This window comes from Aythya ferina, assembly GCF_964211825.1.
Source record: "Aythya ferina genome assembly, chromosome: 2".
NCBI lineage: Eukaryota > Metazoa > Chordata > Aves > Anseriformes > Anatidae > Aythya > Aythya ferina.
In genome coordinates, this window is record NC_140297.1 from 44,402,717 (window position 1) to 44,423,425 (window position 20,709).

At 41.0% G+C, this 20,709-nt stretch overlaps 2 protein-coding genes across 5 annotated transcripts in view; one reads left to right on the forward strand and one right to left on the reverse strand.

The window, feature by feature from the left end:
* ANO10 (anoctamin 10) overlaps nucleotides 1-3,923 on the forward strand; it is a 123,256-nt gene extending 119,333 nt beyond the window's left edge. The window contains exons 14-15 of one of the 4 annotated variants that reach the window (XR_014690484.1): nucleotides 265-298; nucleotides 532-3,923. The gene's annotated coding sequence lies outside the window, so the exon portion shown is untranslated. Of the gene's footprint in view, nucleotides 1-264; nucleotides 299-340; nucleotides 423-531 lie in introns of all 4 variants that reach the window. The other 3 variants (XR_014690485.1, XR_014690487.1, XR_014690486.1) reach the window with 3 other exon arrangements.
* The window catches only part of SNRK (SNF related kinase), a 41,295-nt gene continuing 23,061 nt past the window's right edge, over nucleotides 2,476-20,709 (reverse strand). The window contains exons 4-7 of the mRNA XM_084511680.1: nucleotides 14,070-14,211; nucleotides 11,449-11,661; nucleotides 10,332-10,466; nucleotides 2,476-6,387 (exon numbers count right to left, since the gene is read on the reverse strand). Of these exons, the coding sequence (XP_084367806.1) occupies nucleotides 5,169-6,387; nucleotides 10,332-10,466; nucleotides 11,449-11,661; nucleotides 14,070-14,211 (1,709 nt within the window). The 3' untranslated portion in view covers nucleotides 2,476-5,168. The remainder of the gene's footprint in view (nucleotides 6,388-10,331; nucleotides 10,467-11,448; nucleotides 11,662-14,069; nucleotides 14,212-20,709) is intronic.

Below are 20,709 nucleotides of genomic sequence, written 5' to 3' on the forward strand. Positions count from 1 at the left end.
AGCCTCGCCCAGGCCTCGGGCTCTCAAGCTGAGTGTGTGTGGAGAGGGAAACAGATCCGTCTCTCCTCACCTCCTCCAGCCCCGCATTTCTCAAGAGGGAGTACCGAGAGGGAAGAAAGGGGAAGATGTTACACAAGAGCTCGCTGAAATTTACTGCTAGGGAGGGCTGACATGGCATGTCTGGAGAGCCTAGCGAAGTCCTTACAAAAGGCCCCTGCTTTTCAAGTCCTCTAAGGTGCCAAATCTACGTGCATTTTTCCACAGGACAATTCTTCTACCACCTGGGAAAGTAAGTAGGGTAGGTAGGAGTGCTGTGTTTTTGTTTGTTTTTCTCCTCTAGTGTAACAGGCTTCAATCTGTCAGTAATTCAGGGCTCTGGACTCCTAGAAATTGATATTTCCAATACATGCAGATAGGCCAAAGTGAGTTAACTTGTAATAAGCTGTAACAATTTTGGACTTAATGCACAGACTATGATTATCTTTTTTAAGAATGGGAAGGGTAAAACGTCCCCAAACCCTCTTTCCTAAGAAGGGTACCCGGCCCTCCCTCAGGACGGCGCACGGCGATGGCTGACGAGGGATCCCGCTGGCTCGAGCGGCAGGCAGCGGAACACGTGAGTCAGAGTTGTGCTTCCCCAAGTACGGGCACATCGAGATGTTGTTACTCAAACACTTCGTACTGAAAGCAAGTCATAATTCACAATTAGTGACAGACAGCTCGGCTCTGATTCATCCGTGTAAACTGACTTAACCATTAAACAGGGGATAGCAAGAGGCTTCTGTTGCAGCGTTCCTTGCTGATACGGTCCCACCACCGTTTGTACTGACCCGGTTGGATGCTCCCCAGCAAGGTAAGGTCTCAGCTACAGAAGCCTGCAGGTACATCGTCACGCAAGGAGCTGATCATAAAGCACCACAACATTAATTGCATGTAATTACACAGCCCGTTGAATGCTGTTAACCCCCGCTAATGTGTTCGACACCATGTGGCCGTACTGTCTCTGGTGAGGATTTGGGTTACAGGCGCAGTTAAGGATCAAGCTCTGAACTGCCCCAGCTCCAGGGCCCTCACCTTGAAATGCTTTTCGCTGTACCTTGAAAGCAAACAAACAAACAAAGTGTTAATCTGCGAGCTAGAGGTTAAGGCACAGATGTTTTCAAGCGATGACAGCGCCAGCCCGTGCCTGTATTTGAGTTTAGGTATTTCAGTTGTTCTCCCAGCTCTGCACTGACACACTTAATTTTAGCCCAAGCGTTCAGGAGCAGATGTTTTCCAGCACATGGCAGCCTAAACACTGCAATGTGGGCCTGGGCTGCACAGTGTACACTGTGAAGCAGTTGCAGTAAATAAGGGGAATTAACTCCTGGCATCCTGCTACGTTTGACAGCAGAAACGAAGCAGGAGTTTATGTTCAGAGAGCGCTACGTCTTACAGCCTGGTTGTGTGGGTTATGTGCTTTGGGTGCCAACAGCTTTGTTGTAAGGTGCTTACCTTTTGTGCCCAGCGCCAGCACGTCCTGCTGGTTAGCCCTGACGTGTTCCAGTGCTGATGTTAGCAGCTGCTTTTGTACTATTACCACGTTATGTTACAGAGAACAACAGTACCAGTCAAGGTTTGGATGAAAAACACGTTCTCTGCACTGGTGAAACATCAAATCCCATACTTCGTTACAGGAAAATCAGTTTACACACCACCTCCGCCCATGTGGCAAACTGGTACACAACCGTTTTGGCTAACAGGAAAAACCTGAGACCAGTGCAGCACCTCATTTTTCCCAAGTGACAGCAGCAGGGTGGGTGAGGTGGCCCTCCCATGACTTCATGGACGTGCACATGGCTAGGGCTGCTCCCGCTCACTTGGACAAACATGCAGTGAGGTATTTTAACTGAGATGTTGAAACCCAAGGTATTGTAAACTGCAGAGCTGCCAGACACGAGGCAGAGAAGCAGCAGCTAGCTGACCTAGGTTTGCTACGATGGGAAGCTGGACAAGTTTATCGTAAATGTTCTCTAGGTGCACAGTAGCTCATAGAGTTTACTAAACATTCAGCCCTTTAAATCCTTTTGAAGTTCTGCCTAAGAAATAGCTACCTTAACCTTTAAACAAAAAGCTAGTTTAGCAGATGCGAACCAAGACACCCTTTAAGCACAAATTAACAATTTTCAATTCACCTTTAAGCCCAAATTGACAATTTTTAACTATGCGAGAGAATAGTACCAGGTTAACCGAAAGTTTACAAATAAACATGCAACCACACATAAAGTTGTATTTTTTCCAAAGCAACTGCGCTCCCCTTTCTCCTATCCCCTATTTCAACGTATCGTTACGCGAGGCAGGGCTCAGCTATGTTCAAGTGACCACTCAGCATCAAGACCTCCTTCCCAGCCAACGCGTCTCCGGAGGTCCGGCCTCCGGTGCACTGCACCGTGCCCACCCGGAGTAACAAACCGCACGGACATGCGAACCGTAGGCTCTGCGTCAATCAAGGTATTACTTTTATTAACTGGATTTTCCATTTCTGTCACACACCGTGAGCTTTTGTACAATGAAAAGCCAAACACTGCCGGAAGCGATAAGATCAGCTGCTATTTCGGTACCCTTGTAACACACACACACGCACACACGGATTCTTTCTTGGTGAGAAATGTTTATATTTCTGTTCATTAATTCCGCTTATTTATACTGCTACTCTTAAAATTCTGTGTCAAGATTGTCACATCTTAAATACAGATGAAGTTGCTAGAGGTACATTTTTATATATTTATATATATATACACACATACAGAAAAATACAAGACTAATTGTTTTTCCACAATATTTAATTTATACACTACTGTAACTATATGCAACTTTTAAAGACACGTTAAGGGGTACAAGAAACTTGTTTACTTGCTCTAAATAATAGTTTGGTCCAATATTATCTTACTGTAGTGGTTATTCTCGCCCTTCCTTGTACAGGACAACATAATACAACGTACACCACATGCACAATCATTCACCTATCAACAACTGGATAAAGGACACCACTCAGACTAACATTTGTACACCCAAAGGTTCAACCAACCATACACAGCTAATAAGGCTATAATACAACTATGCAGCATAAATGGTCAACACTGCTGTTCTAAAGTGAGCACCATATATACATTTGTATATAAAAACATTGGAAACAAAATACACCTGGGGTTAGTTAAAAGGTGCCATTCCAAGGCTGTACATAATATCAGGAAAGAGTATTTACAATACTTGGAAAAAAAGCTGCAACAAATAAGTTTATTGCCAATGCCCTTTATAAACTTTTCTCCTACTTCGATGTTACGCTCACTGTCCGTGAACCACACATCTTATTTCTGGCCCTTTATAAGATCCCTGCTCAAAAAATTTCAAGCAAATATGTTCTATGGCTTCACCCACACGTCTATCCTTGCAGTTTTTGATTTATAAATATCACGCTGACTAAACTGCAACTAGCTCCTAAAACTAAAAGTAAAATGCTTATCATTTGCCTTGTTTAGGATGCAGGATGTAAAATCCCTGGCTAGGCTAGCCAGTAAGAATACCCCATGCAATTTAGACTTTTTTTTTCTTTCTTTCTTTTTTTTTTTTTTTATACTAATTAAGGAGAGCTGTCATGAACTGTAGAAATTAAGACCAAGCATAACGCAGTTCTTTGGTGCTCTACTCACTCTACAGTGGACGTGAAATGCGTCGTCTGTGACCATTCTGCAATGTGACAAGATGCTCAACAGTGTAAACTTCTCTCAGCCATCCGCTGTCTGGCCAGGGCGCTGCTACATAACACCACCAGTTTTACTAGCATTGCTCAGAAGACCCAGTGCACAGCATGAAAAAATAAAACATTCTTGCCCTTCCCAAAACTAGGAATCTGCAATATATTTCATTCTAGATAATAAAATTCCACAAGTTAATTTATCTGGTCAAAAGTATCCATTTGTACACAAATACTCTAAATCAAGACCTTGTCATGGCAATGGGAAATCCAACAGAAAGGCAAATAGCTGTAAAATAAATACTTTGCTCTAAGCTATTTTTACGGACTTTATGAAAAAAGCATGATTACTGAGGGAAAATAACTGGCGCATGTATGGGGAAACAGCAGTATTTTAAGAGTTAGACTTAATAATATGAAAAATGTAAATGGCAATAAACTTGAATCCAATTACTTAAAGGTTTTCCATCCCTTATTGCCTTTTGAAATCTCAGGGAGGCAGGGAGAGAGAGGGAGGAAGGCTTAAAAGGTAAAAAACTAAAATACTAAGTGTCGTGATATACTAATAACAAAAGTAATTCATACAAATACTTTATTCTCAGCATGTAAAAACTCAGAAGTAGACTTAATAATTTACCTTTGTTATATTAAAAAAGAAGATTGTCTGCTTGTAATATTAACATATTTCTATGGGAAAAAGCTGCCTTACAAATCTACTTGCTTTTTTTTTTTTCCTTAAAAGCAAAAACCAAAAAAACAAACCCAAACAACCAAATACAACTGCCTCTAGCAAAACAAGATCTTTTCAGTTTGATTTTTGAGCCACAACTTTATCCACATTATAGGTTAAGACAAATAGGTGTGGGTTTAAAATCATATTTCAAGATCACTAATTTTCAGTGCATCTTTGCTTTGTACAAGCCTTGGAACATCTGAAAGCTCCCAGAAGAGTTTTCAGCATCAAAACATTATTGCTTTGGTTCTGTTTCAGACACATAGAAGTATGCCACATATCACGTATTTTAGATATCACAGAAGGTCAGAACAAGAATTAACATTTCACAAGCAAACAAAAGCTTCTCTCTCTAGGTTAAGTGCAGAACATGAAACTTCTAAGTGCTCCATTTACATTAGGATCCAGATAGTCATTTTAATTTAATCCAGATCTTCCATAGTAAAATTATAAATGTAAAAATTACACAATAAAATATTCTGGTTTGTTGAAAAAGAAAAAACGTATTGGCTAGCAGCATGCAAGGACCATGCATTGTCATACCATCAAGCAAACACAAAATTAAAGTGTAATAAATAACTGCTCAAAGCCCACTTAAAAATCTTAAGACAACAAAAGGGGGTTCGGTGACAAGGTGTTCACAGCTCTGAACAGGAAGAATGATGCTGTCAAGTAGATCGAGCTATCAAAGTCAGGCCGCCGTCAAATGACATGACAGCAGCTGGTTTGACTGGAGGTACACAGCAGGCCCTCCTTTGGGTTCCGCTGAATATTCACAGATATCGTCTTTTCACAGAGAGGTAGTTGTAGCACGTTATTTTTCAAGTTCCTGTTCTTTATCCGTTCCAACTCATTTGCCGTGTCTGACATGTGGTCAGAAAAAAACTTGAGGCTGCCCAGCGACGAAGCCGGGTTTGCGCTCCCGCTGGAGCTTATACACATTTTCCACGTGGATTTCTCCTGCACTTTTACACTGGAAAAGGACAGAGCGTTTTGAGGATCAATAATGTATTTAGTGCTGCCGTGAATCTGTGAGCCGAGGCAAAGGCTCATTAGCTTCAGGCTTTCCACCAGTTCCCCTGCACTTCGAGACGACAACTGCAGCGAGTTCCCAGACCCAGCGCACCTGCGAGTGGAACCCGAAGTGTTGTTGGTGCTGCCGCCAGAGCCGCCGGAGGGACTTCCCCCGCCTTTGTTGTTATCCCCTGGGCTCGTTTTGTCTACTCCCCCGCTCCCGTTGCTTGGTTTGCTTTGCCCGCCGCCATCTCCTTGGCTGCCTGGCGGCCCTTCGCTGCTATCCCGCCTGTGCCAGGAGTAGGTGAAGCCGCTGTCCTTGTCTAGGCGCCTCCTGCTTTCTGAGTCGTCGTCGCTCGTTTCGGAGCTGCTGCAGCTGGAGCCCCGGCCCTGGCTTTTCCTCCTATGGTAGCGCTTGTGCACTGTGCTGGGCGAAGCAATGTTCATTTTTAACCTGCTGAGCTTTGGGGGTAAGTTCTCATCCATGTCGAACTCATCATCGGACTCGCCCTCCTCAAAGATCTGGTTGAGGACTGGCGCGCTCTTCCTTGAAGTGAGACGGTTTGTAACCGAAGGCTTGCGGCGCAGAACAACTTGAGTAGAAAGAGAAATCGGTTTCTTATCTTCCTCATCCTCCTCCTCATCTTCTTCTACTCTGAACAAGCACTTCCGGCCACTCGTAGTGGGTTTTAGGCTCACAGGTGGCACCACTGAAATTGCCGGTCCAGCTAACTCGGGGATGTCTTCTTTTTTTGCTGCGTCACCGAGGGCCTTGCTTCTGTGACCATTGAGGACATTTTCGGCCGTGCGAGCTGGAGACTGAGGAACAGTCGCGTGGGAGAGAGGCGAAGCCGTAAGGTCATCCTCCAGATCCTGGGGTACATCGATTTTCGTTGGCCAGGATTGCCTGCATAAACAAGTACAAAAGATAAAAGGAAAGTCAGATCGCGGTGAGCATGTAGGAACACGTAAGAAAATCTATGATCTATACAAGAAGAGCACAAGCACTGCCACACTGACTGGCCTGCTGAGTTACGTGTTTGTAAGGAGCAATACTGAGTTACTGAGAAGGAAACGTGCTCAAAGAATGTGCGTTCCTTTAGAAATGCTGCTATTTGAAAAGAACGTCGGAGGCAAAGTTTAGAAATTGTGTTGGTTACAGTCAAATGAAATCTTTAAAGAAATTACTGTTCAGAAAATGAATTAAGCAATAGAGAGCTTTAAATAATTGCCTTTCCAACAAAATGATCTGAAGCAGGTATAGATACAGGAAGATACAAGGTGATTAATGCACAGGTTGAATAAAAGTAGTTTGCAACACTACTACAGCCTGAGGTTTTTGTTATTTTTTCCCCAGTACTCTTAATATAAAGATCGGGTTAGAACTAACACAAGCGAAGGCAGAAGAAATATGTAAGTCAGAAGAAATATTCCCCTATTTTCATTGAATTTCATTCAGACTAAGCTCTGTTCTACAAAACCACCTTTGATTTCAAACACATGAATTGCGATCAAACATTTATTTAACCTTAACTCAGCAACTGGAGTAATCCATTAGCATGAATTCAGATCTTAAATTGCTCAAGACCATGACACTTGAATAAACACAGTTCAAAACGTATGGCTGTGTACTGAGCATTAGCCTCGAATCAAAATCATCAAACATCCTGAGCTGGAAGGGACCCACAAGCATCGTGGAGTCCAACTCCTGGCTCCACACAGGACCACCCAAAAAATCAGGCCGTGTCTGAGCGCTGTCCAAACACTCCTCGAACTCCAGCAGGCTCGGTGCCATGACCACTTCCTGGGCAGCCTGTTCCAGTGCCTGACCACCCTCCACGTGAAAAACCTTTTCCTGATACCCAGCCTGAAGCTTCCCTTCTGCAGCTTCATGCCGTTCCCTCAGGTGTTAGTAATGAATGTAACAAAGAGGTGACACTAGAGAGTAAATCAGTTTTACAGTTAGCAGCTGATGTCTTTTATCTTTAGTATCTAAGCCAGAATATAATGATTTATACTTTACTTTAAAACCTGAAATATACTGGAATTTTCACATCATACAGAATGAAGAACAGAGACTGATGGTCTTTCCTCTCTAGCTGTATTTTGAAAGCCTAGTCCGAAAGATGAGCACCTTTACACTGAATAATTCACTTACTTCATTCAGTGTAAGCTCCACATTTCTTATGGAGAACGAGAATTTTTTTCTAACCACTTAAGAGTTATCTTTAATTTTTTTTATGAAGTTTGCCAATCATCACATAACTTTGCATAACTAAAACAATCCAGCACAATGCATGAAAAGCTGTAGCAGGAGACTTCTCTTTACACGTGGTTAGCATACTACAAGACATTCCCAAGGCTCCCTCTGGGACTGCTGGATAGAAAATGATCCTGAAGTATGAGATGCCCGTCTGCAAAAGGTACCAAAATTTTGGGGTACAAAAATCCACCACCAGGGCCAGGAGCTGCTGGTATCCTCTCACCTATTTACCCCAGAGCGCAGCTTGGCCCTGAGGGAGACAACCCAGCTGGCACCTCTGTCCCAAGCTTTCCAGCACAAAGTGGAGCCTCAATTTGGGGTCCTCCTAGGTTTGAGAAGTTGGCATCCTTCCTGAGGCCCCAGCTGGCTCCAGGAGTGCTGGAAACCACCAGCCTGGGTTTCTGAGGACTTGTGCTGTGGTGGGTATTTGAAACACAAACAACTGGCAGTGATTAGCAAACAGGACTTAGGTAAATGAGAAGCGTAACTGCAGAAGCGACCAAAAATGAAGAACTGAATGTTTCGAGCACGTACAGTGCTTTAAGAACAGGCTGGTTTGTCAGCAAAAAGGCAGCGAGTTCTGCGGCTGTCACAATAAAGAGTAAATATAGTATCTAAGAGTGCTGCAGTTTCCAGGCAATAAACCTCCTCACTACAGTATGTGTATCACACAGCAGCCCCTGTTTGCCTCCCTGCTTTCCCCCACTGTTGTTCCCAGTAGGTCTGAGGGGAGAGCAGGCCAAAGGAAAGCTCCAGGTTGCAAGTCAGTTGCTTGTGTTGGTTTGGCTTTAAGCTCTCAAAATAAAAGAAATGCATTCCTTGTTATCTTTTCCATGAGGTCACCCTAGATAAATCCTTTGAATTTAGAACCATCCTGAAGACGAGTAGCCTGAGTGCTACCTGGGCCTATTAACAGCAAGAGTTCCTCATTTTTTGTGTATGGGCTTGTCAGGAAAAGAAAATTCGTTCTTGGGAGGCTGGCTTTAACCACTCCATTCAGTGTTACAAATTCATCTCAAGATTCAGATTCAACAGACTTATTTGTCCTACTTCCTGATATAACTAGAGCGGCTGTTTTACTGAAACAGTGACACCAAGACAGGAAAAAAAAAAAGAAACAAACACACAACACAATTTAGAAGCAGACTTTGCAGTTTTAGAACCCATTTGTAACAAGAGTTTGTTTTTTATAGATTAAAGGTAGTTGTACCTTTTATCAGTTAGGCCAAGTCAAACATGGATGTGCACCAGAAGGGAACCACAGCATTTATGGCCCCTCTGTCATTCCTATTATATGACTTCACGTGTGGCATGAAAGCTGCACAAAGAAATTTTGGGATGGATGAGCCGTCTTGTCTTTTTCTCTGCCACATCAGCAACGCTGAAGGTAGGCAGCGACTCTAAACATCAGCACAAGCACTTAGTATCCTCTCATTAAGAGATTAGCTGCCAGTGACTGTTACCATTGCTAATAACAGTTACCAGTAATATTTCAACAAAGCCTAAAAAGCAGCTTTTTGAAGAGATTGGAGGTTGAAAATTAATGGAAATGTCTCAGTACCACCTCCATCTTCACTGGAAAGATTGTCAAGACGGGCCAGTGAGGATTCTTCTCAACACCAGCAATTTCTGGTCCTAGTCTAATACTTACCCAGCAAATTAAAAACAAAGTATTTAAGAAAAATAACTGCTCTAAACCTGCCACCCCCTATATCTGTGTGCAAATAAACTATTCACCTTATGAGGCTTTTTGTTTTGTTTTTAAGCATATGCTTCTGTAACTGAAAGTACGTGATGCTTTGATAATGAATTGAACAGCAAATGGACTGGTTGAACATACCAATCACCAACTACGTGGCAGAATCGCTCTCTCCCCACTTTTGCTTTACTGTCTGCCACAAGCTGGAGCTTTGAAAATTCCAGGGACCTTTACTATAAGTGTTTTTAGCAATCCTTTTGTCAAACTAAAAATTCTATGGCAATATCTTTAAATGGATGATTAAAGCAATTATTTCAATGATTTTCCTTAGATAAGAAGCACATCGAACTACATTAAAAATAAAATAACACAACCTAAGGATGTTTGCTCTAAGCTTGATTTAGGGAGCGTTCAAGCCCATGAAGACCAAAGCTAACAACTAAACCTTAACATCAAGTTCAGCATGATTTCTCATCTATTCCTAATTCCTCATCACCACATTTAGGAATTATGCAACTGATTTTTTCCAGGAATATTGCACACACTATTTTTATGAGGAACTGAAGGTCAATGAACATGCCTCCTCCTAGCAGGTGGGAAAACTTACTACCTCAAATACAGACTTCAAATTCAAATCCTTTAGTCATATCCTGAAAATGGTAAAAAATTAAAATATTGGTAGCTGATTTCCAAACAAATTCGGAAGCACACAGAGCACTCTGAACACACTTAAAAGTGGCAATGAATAAGCATGTTGCAGTTTTTCAAGTAGTAGTGCTTGTGCAATTCAATAACAAACCAGCTTCAAAAAACAAAACAGAACAAACCCACCACCAAAAAAACATCATCACCAACACAGAAAAACACACTTAGATTCCTAAATTCTTACCTGAACTGAGCTTTGATGTTGCTAGGGCTTGCAGATCTGGTCTGAATTTCTTTCTCTTGTTTTTCTCGCAGGATCCTTTCAGCTAGTAAGAAGTAAGTAGCAGTGATGTGATTGTATTTGTTAGTTTCCAGTGCCCTAGGGAAAGTACAAAACAAAACATGAAACAAACCATACATCAGTGGCTTGCTGAAAACTGGACATGCAAGCTCACGTATCGCTGTACTTCTCATAGCAGGAACAGCACATGAAAACAGAACTGTGTGTTTTTGATGTTTTGACAAGAGTGGCTTGGTCTTACTAAAAAGTAAAGAGCCAACAAGCCTATTAATTTCACTGTGGCTGAATGGGGATATTTTTAGGTTATCATTCAAAAGAAAATCTTCCTTTATTGAACCCTTGAAATGATAAAATTGTATTTCATTAATGTTATGCACCAATAGTAGGCTTTCCCATTGGCACATACAACCAAAGTATTAACTTTTATGTAACTGGATGAAAAACCTAGGTTGTTTTAGGGTTTTCATATTAACTTTACAATAAAATTAAGTTTGTAGGCCAGGTTAAGCATGAACAAATAGAAAAAAAAAAAAAAAAAAAAACCAACAATTACTTATGGAATATTTTAGGGTTTTGCAGAAGAAACTATGCAGCTTTCTAGCAAGCTCACTCGGTGACAATGGCAATTTTGCAATATCCAGATAAAAGAAACAGTATTTTAAATTACAAAGTTTCAGGCATACCAGAAGAGCACTAAGGGAAAAAATGCTAGAATTTATCACCTCTAAATATGCATGAGAACAGACTTAACTAACTAGTCCAGATCAGAAGCACAAGTCAAAGCATGGATTTCAATGCAGTCAGGTTTGCTCGAGATTGCACACTACTACAGGAATCAAACACTACTCCAAAAGATTTTCTTCAAGTTTTGCCTAAGGGCAAACTGGGTCTACTTAAGTATTTCTCATCCTAGAATCCTCTTCGGAGGAGCAAGATTGTAATATTTTGTTAACTGAATGGCTTGGTATTTTAACACTGAAACACCCAGCCTCTAATGAAATCCTTTAATCAAATGCAGTGACAGATGCACAAAATAAACCATACAAGATCGAGAACTTACTCCACGATTGTATCTCTGTCTGCTATATCACCAAGAACCATGCGCTGTATTATGCTGTTGTGTTCCTCCTCAGACAGATTTTTGTATGACACTAGAGGAATATTGTACTTTGTTGCTGGAGAAGGGTCGACTCCTTGGAGCCACGCGTGGTTTTCAATCTCTTCCAAAGATGCCCTTCGCTTCGGATCTCTCTGCAACATCCGTGTAATCAGACTGTGAATAAAAAATAAAGCTAAACAAAATGCACTCACGTGTTTAAACAGCAGCCACTGTAAGAGCAACATTAAGAAGAAATTTTCTACTGTCAGTCCAGAAAGATCCTTAGAAATGTCTACAGTAAACAATGGGAAGAGAACTTTATTCTCAAAGACATTTCAAATATTTCTGAGCTGAAACTATTTATTGAAAACTATAAATAACATAAACACTATAGTTTTCATTTACTATGCTTAGATTCTTCCAATTATTTTTTAATAGGTTTATATGGCAACTGTGACAGATGGCCTACAGGCTGGTCTGCACAATAATAGAAATATAATTTTCTATTATTGCTGCTGTCAACAGGACTATAGAATGGCAAGATAAGTAGATATGTTTTGTTTTGAAATAGCTATCAGACACTCAATTCTTCAGAATCTGTGAAAGGACAGGGATCTGTTCCACACTTAGAGAAAAAAACACTCTCTGGGATGATGAAGTGACAAACTAATGGGTTGATATTGAGTGTTTACAAGTGTGGGTAGGGAAATGCATAAATTCCAAGAATAAACAGAGAAAGAAGACATGATTAGCACTACTAGCTCGCTATATGTGAAGTTTCAGTGTATATCATGAAAAAAAGCTTTGGGAAGGTATTTTTGGTGCTGAACAATGAACTGAACATGGATGTAACAGTTTTGATGCCAAGGTTTTGCTGGAACTTCATTGCTTCAAAACACAGAATGAAAGTTCAGCAGTTCTTACATATGGCTTTAGTTACTCCACTGACTACATTATACCATGCAACTTCAAAACTGCAAGGCCACACAAATCACAGAGGTAATTGCAATTTTATTTTATTTTGGTGTGAGATATAGGGAATTAAAAATGGAGGTTAATCTGAACTTCTTAAAACCTTACTGTAAAAAAACGAATGTCATGTATATAGTGTCTGTGATCTCTGCCTTTACCAGAAGGAAAGTTCAGGTGAGACAGGGGAGCCCATTTCCTTCAGTTTTATTAATATTGCAACAGATAGAGAACCAATTATGCACTTCATAAAACTTTTTGTTTTTAAACTACACCTGTACTAAAACACCTGTAGTAAAGTGCACCACAAATCCACCATGTGTGCCTCCTGCTATAGGCTTGCTTATGCGCCCCAAAACACCATGAATGTTTCCACACAAAGCAGCACATTTAGGCAGTCTGAGAGCCATTTCCCTATGAGAGCCTAACCCATCAAGCACTTTGGTAACTGGCAGTAATTGCTGATGTGCCACATATGGGGAGCAGATCTACTTGGGCCTTTAAGCAAATTAGTGTTAGCCAATATATTAAGCAAAAGGATACAAAACCCCAGTAATTTCTTGGCCCCAGCACCATATGCAGCATCTCAAGAGATTTGATAGAATTCACTAATGAGAGCTTTTAAAAGCCCTTCCTGTATTGTACTTTAAACCTATCCCTTTATGTAAACCTCCTCAAGCTGTCGAGAGCACTAATAGCAGCTTTACCATAATACCAGAAATGTCAGACACTACAAGACATGAAAACCAGCTATGGCATCATGTTATGTATTAGATTCCTGGACCACATAGATGACAGATGGAGAGGAATAGTCAGTATGATCAGTTGTAACATCCATTTCCTTCCACGCCGACTAACAGAATACTAGGTCCTGCTGTAGACTTTTGACTGGACAGAGATGCAGCTGGGATATATATTAAAAGGACTAACGACCTCATTAACCCATCATCCTATAGAACATATCAATACTGGACCATATCAAAAAAAAAGCTGCAGTGAACACTGCAGAAAAACATCGTATCAAAGTGAGTCATGATTCCCAAGTGGCATATGGTATTTGCAGACAGATTATTTTCCTCCCGTGATTGCCTAGAATGTTGACTTGGAGCTGCAATTTCAGTAGGAGATGTGCAAAACTTGCTGTGATATTCTCGGCTTTTGACAACTTGTATTTTGAACAGAAATCTACAGGAATCATTAACTTTGTCACCTCTGCCACAAAATTCTCCAAACAACACCTTGTCATTTGTCCAGCAGGAATGGTGGCCAAAGCCAGTCAGTGGTGAGTAGCTTCTCTGATCGTTTATAAAATGAATGACAACTGAGGGACATGAAAGAAACACTGGATAAAATCAAAATAAAGTTTCAGAAAAGTGTGGAAAAAAACCCTACTCTCAATAAGCATCATGGGATTAACCTTTAGTAAAAGCAGATGCAGGAAATAAAAAAGTTACACTGCTGCCCAAGAAGCTACTCAGTTGATATGAAGAAATACTAACAACTAAGCAAAAGCAGTAGGCACAGTAATTATTGTGGTAAAATTGTATGGGGACTCTCAAAGATAACGAAAATCCACTCCTATGAATGCTTAAGTTCTTTAGCACTCTACTTACTCTTTACATTCTTTGGACACATGAGGTGGCACGGTGTATTTGCAGTCCATTATCATAGTCAAAGTTTCACTGTCGTTTGCTTCTTGAAATGGTGGTTGTCCACACACCAACATAAAGAGGATGACCCCCAAACTCCATATATCTGTAAATACATAATTTAAAGTAACTGTTGAGAAAGCAGACATAACTACCATCAAAACTGTGAAGTATTATTAAGATACGAATATAAATAATACGACTAAGATAAGTAACTAATTAAACCATTTATGTAAAGCTATATTCTTACACATTAAGGGCCAATCATTAAAAGTGTGTTTTGGTCACTGTTTTTGTTGTTGTTGTTGGCTGTTTGCTTTTAGAAATCCATCAAGTCTTTAACAAAATTAACAGTGATCTCCATTAGACTCTTTTTTTCCTTCCAATTCCTGGTTTTGTAAAATAAAAAAACGTTTAACAACTTCCTTGGTCCCCACTGAAATGACATATGAAAAAGAAGCACTGTTGGGCACGAAGCAAGTTGGTTTCTACTTGCTGTAAAAGCTAACATTTAATTCAAATCTTTATTAAAAGTTTGCCTAGAAGAAAATATTTCAGAAGTCTCTTTGCATTCAGTACAGGAAGCTTAGATGTTGTCGCCTAAAATTTCATTAAAAAATATCAAATCAAATCTATGCTCTTAAACTTCAGATACAACTCCATGCTATGGCAATTTCAGCAGCAACTTTGAGTCTTAAAGCCTAGCGCTTCATAGATCTGTACACGGGAAACCAAACAGCTGAAGGAAGATAAATAAAAAAGCAGAAAGCTCCTGAGGGAAGGGCGGTGGTGGCTGGCAGTGGTCACAGGAAGCAGAGCACACCAGCTCTGGACTGCAAGCAGCTGAAGGGTGAACCGCACTGCTGGCCACCCAACTGCATCTTGCTTTCTGGGGCCTGCTCAAAGCACTTGACGTGCATTTAAAGCTGAAGGATGGCTACAGCTTTATTTAACAACGTAAATCACGCACATGCATCCATACAACACTTATTTTGCTGGCTACAACCCATACTTCCTATGGTTTAGCTGAGAGAGAAACAGGAACATTACCGGGTAATTTCCTCCAGAGCTCTGATTTGTACTAAAGGTAAACTCAAACAATTATTTGATTTCTGTTACACTGCTTTAGGATCTCAATCCTCAGCAGCCAAGAAGTTTTGGTGCATTATCTCTCACCACATAACAGATAACAAAACCTAGAAAACGCGCGTTCGTGCGTTTCTATAAGCAGTCATCTTTCGTGCAGCAACGCCCTTCCTAGATTTTTATCTTTCTCTGAGAAACCCATGTTGTGGCACAGCCCAGCCCATCTTCCAGCTTTCTGTTTAACACTACCCCCCCCCCAACTAAAATGCTTCGTGTTGCCTTTCTGCAGGAAGGATTTGAGGAGAGTCCACAGAGCATTCGTAATTACAGACAAATTATGTTTGCTATACTAAAAGTACGCTGGCTAAATTTAAGCCGGGAGAAAAATACTGGGGAGGGAAGCGAAATAATTAAAGCACAAATTCCAAGTCAGCACATAAAAAAGTTCAAACAGAAGGAAGAACGGAATAGTCAAAGAGACCAGCTTAAAATATCACAGGAGTCCCAAGAAAAGGAGAAGAATCGCGGTAAAACAACTACATTTCCATGAAATCGCCATATATAGGAAACTCCAGTAGGCCCTGAAGTGTTTCAGCCTCGCCGAGGAGGCACTGAGCATCCCTGCGCGCGTTCTTTTAGCTGGCAGCATCCATTCAGTGTTCTGGTTTGCACACAGAGCAGTGACACAGCGTACTACACACCAGCTGTGTGGTTGGCTTTTCTTGGAGAGACACATGCTGGGAGATTTCACTTCGGAAGGATCTGTGATGACAGCTACTGCTTAAATAACTTGGGGAGAACTACAACATGTATGTACAGTCACTTTGTAAAGAAACAAAACTTTGCAGGAGCAGAATCCAACTCATCCTCTGTATGCAAAGAAAGAGCTGTAGCTTGCCCTAATGTCACATCCAGTCAGCTATCAACCTGCTGTTTGCTTTAAAAAATAAGAGTAGTTACTGATTGTGCAGCACACAATGGAGAGCTCTGCATAATTTCTTCTATTAGTTGCTGTATCTTGCACTTCATATCCATAGGTCTTTCCAACCTGCTAATGGTGAGATGAAACATCCTACTATTTTTCATACCACTGCATGAAAAATGCAGATTCATCATCGTGAAATATCAATCCTGCAATGAACTGCTCCTGTGTTTCATTGCATCATGCATTTTGTGTTACTAAAAAGTCATCACGTGTATGCAGAGAAACATTTTGTTAAACTAAAAACGTGCTTAAGACCTTTTGTTTGATCTGGTCACACAATCCAAGTATTTTATACTCCCAGCGAAGAGTACCAGGTTGCCAACCACCTCTTATTCTCACACACTACAGGCAAATTCACTATTAGACTTTTTCCTGACAAAAAGTGCATTTTGTTAGCCTGAGAGCATAGCAGGCATTTTTCTGATGCGGCCAAGAAGTAGTACCACGCAGAACCAATTACATGGCTTTTATTTACACCCTATTTTTACAGCTGTGGCTGAAGGTCTTCAGCCTCATGGCATCTATGCTCATGGCTACTGAGATGACTCTGCTCACAGCATCACAGACAGTGGAGAAGTCTAAGCAGACCTGAAGTGTGCTAATAATTATGAAGCGAGACTGCAATGGAACAGCGTGCCTAAATCAGTCTAATCTGTGTGTGAAAACAAGAAGAAAACCACTGGAAGACTTAACGTGTTCCCTCCCTATTTTAGTGCAGACTGTACCAAGTCACAACAGATGTCATCTGGGAGTCATCTTTGCAAGCCCTCCAGAATCACATAATGGCAAGTGTCTCCTCGTATAGCCAAGCTAAGTGCTTGGATGGCTGCAGGTGTATAAAGAGGAGACATTCAAGACGTCTGTCCTGTCCCCTCATATGTAGCCTCACAAATCAAGGGACATCCTGACCTGTTCTCTGTACCAGTGTAACTACAGCCAATCACTTGTTTGAAACTCCAGGTGCAACTAAGCCAAACCCAATCAAACAACCCCTCAGAAGAATAAGGCAACATCTTTAATGAGGTTCTCTTTCTGACAAACTGCAAGCTGACACCTTGTTAGAGATGCAATGGGAAGCACGCAGCAGCTTTCATCCCACATGGAAATGAGTAACAGAGGATTGCAGAAATTTATTTGATACTCTTTTCTGAGTGGTGGTAGTAGTAGTGCTGTGTCCAGCTGTAGGCTCCCTGGTATGATGAAGGGACTGGAGCACCTCTCCTAGAGGAAGGACTGCCAGGCACTGGCACAGCTTGCCCAGGGAGGCTGGGGGATCTCCCTCCAGAAGCCACCTGGACACGGTCATGGGCAGAAGGCTGTAGGTAACCCTGCCTGAGCAGGGGGGTTGGACCACTTGAGCTATCCTGAGATTATGTGATTTCCAGGAGGCTTTTTGTAAGGTATAGGCTCAGGCTCAAAGTACCTCCTTGCAGTATTCAGCATCAACAGGAAAACGGAGCTTCTTTCTGCCCATCAGAACCAGCGCATCTGCAGGTGTTTGAGAAAACGGAAGGGTGAGGCAGCACAGGAAGCACCAAAATAGTGTCAATAATACGAATGCACAACTTGAACGCACCATTTAAACCAACATGGGGTAATTTTACTCAGCTATAAAAATCACATTTTTCACTCCTCGCACCAAACAGTGTAAAAAGGATGGCCCTAAGTGTAAAGGAAGTGGTTAAAAAAATGGGAGGGAAACATTAAGCAAGTTTTCAAAGTAAATTGACTAAAACCACACAAAACCTGCACGAACAATGGAAAAACAGAACTGGTTTGTAAGAACTGCATCATTCACTGGTGTTTCTATCACAATTACTCAGACAGCTACACGCAATCTTAAACAAGGATGTTGGCTTGCAGATTTCCAGCATCCAAATCCAAGATGCTGAAACCTTCAGAGCATATTTTCCAAAATAGGAGGTGATACTCACATATCATTTTGAAAGACTTAACAGACCAACAATTAAATGACTATATAGTATATGTAAGAAATGTTAATGTTTATACCTGGTTTATTAGTCCTAAGTCATTCTGTACATGTAAAAAACTCAATTCTGTCTCTGTGCTTTCCACTTTCCTCCACTGGAGATCCATAAATGTGTATTTTTCAAACAACTTCAGAAAAGTATACAGCAAAAAAGTTTGGAAAAAAAAGAAAGCACGTTCTTCCAATAAAGACACGGAGTTTGTTGTCCCTTTAATATAATAATAATACATTTTGAAAAACTCATGGTTTCCAGAATAGCACCGTTTGGCTAAGACAGAGGCAAAATTTAAGGTCTTGAAGAATAGCTGTCTTTGAGACATTAGTAAGAGTTGAATCTGAGATTATTTTTTTTATGGTGCTTGATTACAAAATTTTAGTGTTTCCCCAAATGATATACCAAGTCACACAGGAATGCTCTACCATACTGCTTTGTACTGCTATAATCAGAGCTCCTCTATTATTCATTCCTGTTAATTATGAGAGAAGTGTGTTCTCTGGATCCCAAGGAACCTAGGGAAGATGGAAGCTGTTTGAATGCAACTGATCAAGTGTTTCGATCAAAGTTACTACATTGTCCATTCTTGTGCTGGTACCCTGCTATTGTGAATTCCTGTTCACACAGGAGGTAGAGCAAAAGAAGAATAGGTCCTGTTGCTGGGGGGACCACTTTCACCAGCAGAACAGGCAACCTTGATCTTTTATTTCTGAATCCCAAAAAGCGCTCTTGCACTGCTACAAAGGGAGAAAACAATATCAAACAAAGTGAAAGCATCAGTCAAGACTTCATCAGTCAAGACCTACTGCTCTGATTTTGTCAAATGCACCAACTTTGCCAAGACAGTTGTGCATACAGATCAGAAAGATGTTGGGGCAGCAGCAAATTAGGAGCCCGACATCTCATCAAAGCAAGGTTTCCAGAAAGAACATCTGTTATTAGACCCACTAGTAACTTGGGAAAGAAGAATAATAACTCAAAGGTTTTAGGTATAGAAGCTTTTCTTTAGATCTCCACACACTTTTGAAAACATACTTCAAGGGTGGCCTTCACTTAAAGAAGAAAAATATTCTTAATTTTATATAACTTGGCTCAACTCAAAGGAAAAATCCCAGCTAAGACAGGTTACTGTTTGCACATTATTAGAAGCTGCAGAAATACATTTAAAAGCAGAGAAGAAAACACATCTCTAGGTAGAGTGGCACTAGTTCACCAAGGGCTTGCACAAGCAGAGTCAAAATACCCCAAGGAGAAGACAGAACTACATGGCAAGGATCTGCATGTAGAGCAACACTAGTTGTTTTTTTTTAAACCTGTTACATGAGTTACACCAGTAAAATAAAATCCACCTTCAGTTCAATGTAAATATAGTTTTTTAGTTTTATAGTTTTTAAATATAGGTATTGCAGTAAGTTTACTAACAGGTAACTTAACTAGATAATGGAGCAGGGTGGGGTTTTTTTGTAAGCACAACTTGGCTTTGGCTAAGTCAACAACATTTGTAGCTTACATTCCTTCATGCTCCCAGAGGTCACCTAATTTACTCTCTCCAGAAAATGGATGCAAAAAATAGAATTTATGCCTGAGGTGTTGCATGCCTTTAGCATATTTAGGTGTAAAACTTCAAGTGAGGGTGCTGAAGGAAGACACATGACTCTTGTGCACTGCAGTTGCCAAAATCAGGGTCTCTTTCAAAAGCACAGTGAAGATCTTCAGATATGAATTAGCCTTTAAAAATCAGGCACTGGGAGCTTGAAATTACCCTTGCCATGTCCTGAATGAAATGAGAGATTAGCCTTTAAAAGCATTAGCTAGCTAACTGCACTGGAGGATATCTGATTGTTTTGAAAGCTGCTAACTAATGTTGCTCAGGAAGGGGCTGTTGAAGCAGGATTCCCAGAACCATGACAACCAGGGCTGTGTACACGCAACTTCCTTACATAACACGAAGTCACTGCCATGGAAACCAAACCACGTCACCGGCTGCCTGTGCGACGCCTGTCCTCACCGCCGGGCAGGCAGGCAGCTGTTTTGTCCAACGAAGGATAGCCACGCTCATCTGCATAGCCACCGAGCAGGGCTTCAGCATTTCGGGCATTTGTTGCCTTCTGAAGTTCATGATTTAATCCTAAAATCAGCACTGTGGATTTCAGAAAGTTACAGTTTACAGAGGATCCTTACAGCTTCAGTCAGATGCTTGTCACTTTTTATGTATGCTCTGTGAATTTGTGATCGTCAGAAGCTAAATTTCCATGCCCCTTTTGGAACGGGCAGATTTGCATTTAGCTACAGAAACCGAGTCCATTTAATAAAGTTGTTTACTTCAGACCTGTAGTGGAACAAGTATTTTTTCCAGCTTACACAGCACATATTGTTCAGTTGCTGAAACAGACCTTTCTGCAGAAAGCCTGCTTCTTCAGAAATATGAAATATAGATTTAGTTGGCTGTTAAAATAAACACTCCAGTGACAGCTGAACATCATAGTTATCTTCCACGAGAAGCCACTTCATTCAGTAAACAAAGAAACTCAAAAACCAGCTTTTATGG